The 4,667-nt window shown below is 29.0% G+C and overlaps 1 protein-coding gene across 1 annotated transcript; it reads right to left on the bottom strand.

The window, feature by feature from the left end:
* Window positions 1–2,770: 2,770 nt before the first annotated feature.
* On the bottom strand, window positions 2,771–3,661 carry LOC145833523 (sperm motility kinase 2B-like). The gene has a single exon (XM_082940695.1). It carries the CDS (start codon window positions 3,659–3,661, stop codon window positions 2,771–2,773), a length of 891 nt encoding a protein of 296 aa, XP_082796821.1.
* Between the last annotated feature and the right edge of the window lie 1,006 nt (window positions 3,662–4,667).

The raw sequence follows: 4,667 nt of genomic DNA on the forward strand, positions 1-4,667 counted from the left end.
TTGAAGTCATCAAAAGTAAACTGCGCGTTCCGCGGTGTCATTTCGCATTGGCGAAACTGGAAGAATCCGTCTTTATCATTGGAGGTAAAGTAGAACCGAACAAAGTAGGCTCGAATAAAAATGACTCGAATGAATTAGACTCGAATAAAAAACAATTGAATAAAAAAGACTCGAATAAAAAAGATTCGAACAAAAAAGACTCGAATAAAAACGACTCGAATAAAAACGACTCGAAAAAAAAAGACTCGAAAAAAAAAGACTCGAACAAAAGAGACTCGAATATATTAGTGTCGAATAAAAACGAATCAATTATGCCTGTTGATGAGTTCACTAACTCGGTAGAAATTTTCAACCTTGAGAGTGAAAAACTGTATCGGGGTAAAAGTATTCCGTTTAAAGATCAAAGCTTTTCCAGCTGTTCTATGTAAATAAAAGCCAAAATAGAACAACATCTAGTTTTTATACTACATCATATAAAGGCAGAAATTGTAGTTTAACATGTTATTGGTGCTTGCCTTAAATAAATTTCACTTTGACAAAGAAGACCTTTTATAAACGTCAACAGTTTTGATCTACAATGAACTTTTTTCACCGTTACTTTAGAACAGTCTTAGTCTGAAATACTCAAATAAAAATATTTTATAATGTTTTACCGAAAATATTTTTTAATGGTTTTGTATCTGTTAAAAACCAAAGCATACTGTTAAGCTTTTCTTAAAAGCATTTCAAACTAAAGCAACTAGAAGTTGATAAGCTGGTACAATTATCATTTTATTCTTTCTCAAAAAAAAAAACGAGACAAAGGAACAAACATTATGGATTAAATATTAACTGTAAAGACATCTAAAACTTATTTTTTGTCAGCAATGATTTTACTTTTTACTTTTTTCAAGTAAATCAAACACTTTTCAATTAAATTAAATTAAAAACTATAATAAAAAAATTCGTTACACAAGACTCATACTCTATGTATTGATGTTGTTCAAATAAAATTAGTAGTATGCTTAGTAAAAAGATGTTTAGTATTTTATATAAGTTAACATATTTACTGTTAAAAGATAAATTTATTAGATTTTACTTAACTATCTTTTAACTAAAATTCGTTTCTTATCTAAAACTTCTTCTGGAAACCTTCTTTTTAGTAAAATTGTAAATCTATTTTTCATGGTATTATAAACTGCTTTTTAGCTTAGCAATAACTTTTAACAAAAATTCTGTGTTTGCTTTAATTAACTCTAACGTTATACCTTTTTAGTTTATAACTAAAACGCCTATATGAAGTAAATATTTCTTAGTAAAACTTTTACGATGGTTTGAAGAGAAAACTTTTAATAACAATTAAAACATATTTAAATAATATTATAGCCATAGTGTTATATCTACACTATAATTAGTTTTTGTGTAATTTTCTAATTTGTTACAGTTTAGTTTTTTAAATTAACTTTTTACACTGAGTTTTAGAACATTTTTTTTTTAATTGTTAAATTTTAAATTCAAGCTTATAATAGTTTTTTTGTAATACTTTTTTAAATAGTAGTTAACATTTTGTAACTAACTATAGAGTAATAAAGGTCACAAAAACTTTTCTTTTTTGTTTTTTTCTTTTTGATTTATTTAGATGCGGTTTTGTTTACTTTCCTCTTTTTAAATGTTTTCTTTTGTTATAAATATTTTATTATTAAATAAGAAAGGGATTAACTTGTTTTATTACGTATAGTTTTAAAAATTATAAAGTTTATCTAAGTAATCTAAACATTTAGTATAAGTTTTTAAATTACTTCATTATTTTAATAATTTTTTAAAGTTTACTTTAACTAGACATTTGTCAGTAGGCGTTTATGTGTTGGTAGTTTACCATTGATGCAGAGAAATCTGTCATTTGATATCCCGGTTTTATAAAGTTCATGAAAAAATTTAAAAAAAACAAAGCAACAAACTGTTGTGTATACATCAAATGATATAAGTCTATTACTAAAGTTATAACTAATTAATAAGTTTGTTTGTTTCAGGTTTTAGACGTTGTTCCATTAAATTATGATTTGTAGCTTTTTTAGATATTTGTAAAATTGCAGTTATCAATACAGTTGTAACATTTAAAAAAGATTAAGTCTTTAACTTTTTTATAAATAATTGCTAGTATCTAAAAATCAGATCAACAAAGCAAAATATCTAATCAAATAAAAAGCAGCTTTTAATTCCTTTAGCCAAAATTTTTTAATAATGTAAATTTTAAAACAATAGTAAAATAAAGTAGAAAATAAAACAACTTAACTTAAAATTAAAAAAATATAATAACCATTTGAATAAAGTAAAATCAATTTTTAAACTGAAATTAGTTATACAAAAAAGGTATATTTATATATATTAAAAAAAAATGTTATAAATTAATTTAATAGGTCTAAAAAAATATCAGTTCAAAGTCAAGTCAATAAACTTATATTTTAAAAAATACTATACAAACTTTGTTTAAATGGTTTGTACTGAAAACACTGCAAAAATTACGGCATAAACTTACATAATTAAACAAACATAACAAATCAAATACTTTTGCCAACTACTCAAATAATTTCTAGCTAGTAAAAAATACTGCCTTAGTTTAATAATGAATAGTTTTAGAAAATCTTTTTTTTTTGTTTATTCTATACCGAATAAATCAGTGACTACACGCGTCAAAAACAGTAAAAAGTCATGAAATGATGTTGTTAGATTTCATTTTGTTGTATTACAACACTAAAAAAATCGGTAGAAAACAAAAAACTCCATCAAAAATTCAACTACTGTACTTGTACTTCTCATTCTTGAACCACCGATGGTTCATCACCTCCTTCAGTTCCGCCCTCTCCTCCGGCTCCACCTTGAAAATCCTCCTCATCAGACTCTTGCAAGTCTTGCTCGGGTAAACCCCCTCCCGCGCCATCACCCTCTCCACGTCCCTGGCCGTCGTCATCCTGAAAAATGCTGACGCCTCGGTCAGGCACTCCCCGGTGAGGCACTTGTGCAGCACCACTCCGAACGACCACACGTCCGCCTTGAACCCGTCGTACGGCTCGAACAGGTGGACCTCGGGCGCCGTGTAGTCCGGCGTGCCGCAGTACGCCTCGACCTTGCGGTGGGCGCGGCAGCTGAAGCCGAAGTCGATTATTTTCACGCAGAAGCCCTGAGAGATGGCCGCCGGCTTGACCAGGATGTTCTCGGGCTTGATGTCCAAATGGGCGAACTTCTTCGAGTGAACGTACTCCAAGCCTCTTAGTATCTGCTTGCCTATCTGCTGGGTGGGCTTCTCCTGCAAGAAGCCGTTGTTTGAATTGATGAAAGTGCAGAGATCGGGTCCTTCGAAGTACCTGATGACGAGGTAGGGCCTGGAGAAGATTTTCTTGCCGGAAAAGTCAATAAACTCTGAGATGTTCGGATGCCAGTACAGTTTTCTCAGCACCTTCGCTTCGTTTTTTATCATGGACGCTTCTTTTCTCCCGTCGCAGGTCTTCACCGCCACTTGGAGGCGCTGGTACTTGGCGTCGCAGAAGTAGATTCGGCCGAAGTCGGCGCCGTTTTCGCTCGTCTTGCTTTTGAACACCACGTACCTCCTTTTGTTTATTTTCAGGTCTGTTTTGGGTTTCTTTTCGCTTTTCTTTTTAGGAACTGGGAAACAACCTCTAAACATAACTGGCTTTAGTTTGCTCTTTTTATCTTACAGTAAGCTGTTTCTACTTTGAAATTATTAATTAATAGTAAAAAGTACACTTTCTATAGAAAATAATAAAGCAGAACGTTTACAGTAACAGTAGTTAATACAAACAGTTATTTCTAAACTTGTTTCAAACACTTAAAATATTTCATTCCGTAAAAAGAAAGTTTTAATAACGTAATACAAACTTCACCGTACATACGTTTTTGTAACGCTATACTTAATTTTGCAAAGACCGTTTAAAGATTCAAAGTTAACCACAAAATTAATGTAATGCTTTCATATTTTTTCAAAAGTTTGAGAATCTTTTATTATTTTTACAATTTAATAGTTAGACTTTTTTTTTCAATTGACTTAAGTTTACGTAAAATTTTTAAAAGCTTTATTAATATATCAAATACTTACCTAAAAAGAAACATATATCACAAAACTTATATGTTTTTACATAAAAGGTTTTCTAAAACAGTTGTTTATCTAACTAATAAAAATACATCATAGTTTTAAACGAAATTTACTACTGATTTAAAAACAGAAAAAATTTAATGCTTCAACAATAAAACCACAATGTGCCTTAGATAGTTAAGTACTTGAGTAGCTAAAATTATTACAATAACGAATGTTTTTACCAAAAGTTAATTATCATATAAAACGGTTATATATAAATTTTTAACAATAATATGTTCGATGCTTAATTTTTTTTTCTACAAAATTGTGTATACTTGTTTGAATTAAACGTTAATTGCTCATTTTTGTTTTTAATATATGGTTTTTTTTGTAAATTTATACTATGGCTTTCTTAAGTATAGTAAATTAATATCTTCTGATTTTATGATTAAAATTAAACAAAACTAAACTAACTGAAACAATAAAAAAATATTTAAATACTTTAATAAAAGTTAAAGCTAGTACAGAGTAATAACTTACAAGCTAATGTTTTGTTGACATATTTAGAAAAAAATATAATTAGATATATGTTTGATTT

Source organism: Thalia democratica, chromosome 4 (genome assembly GCF_965202585.1).
Source record: "Thalia democratica chromosome 4, ktThaDemo2.hap1.1, whole genome shotgun sequence".
NCBI classification, from domain to species: Eukaryota; Metazoa; Chordata; class Thaliacea; order Salpida; family Salpidae; genus Thalia; species Thalia democratica.

Coding starts and splice junctions, on each gene's coding strand:
- LOC145833523 (XM_082940695.1), bottom strand. CDS start 3,661: ATGTTTAGAGGTTGTTTCCCAGTTCCTAAAAAGAAAAGCGAAAAGAAA.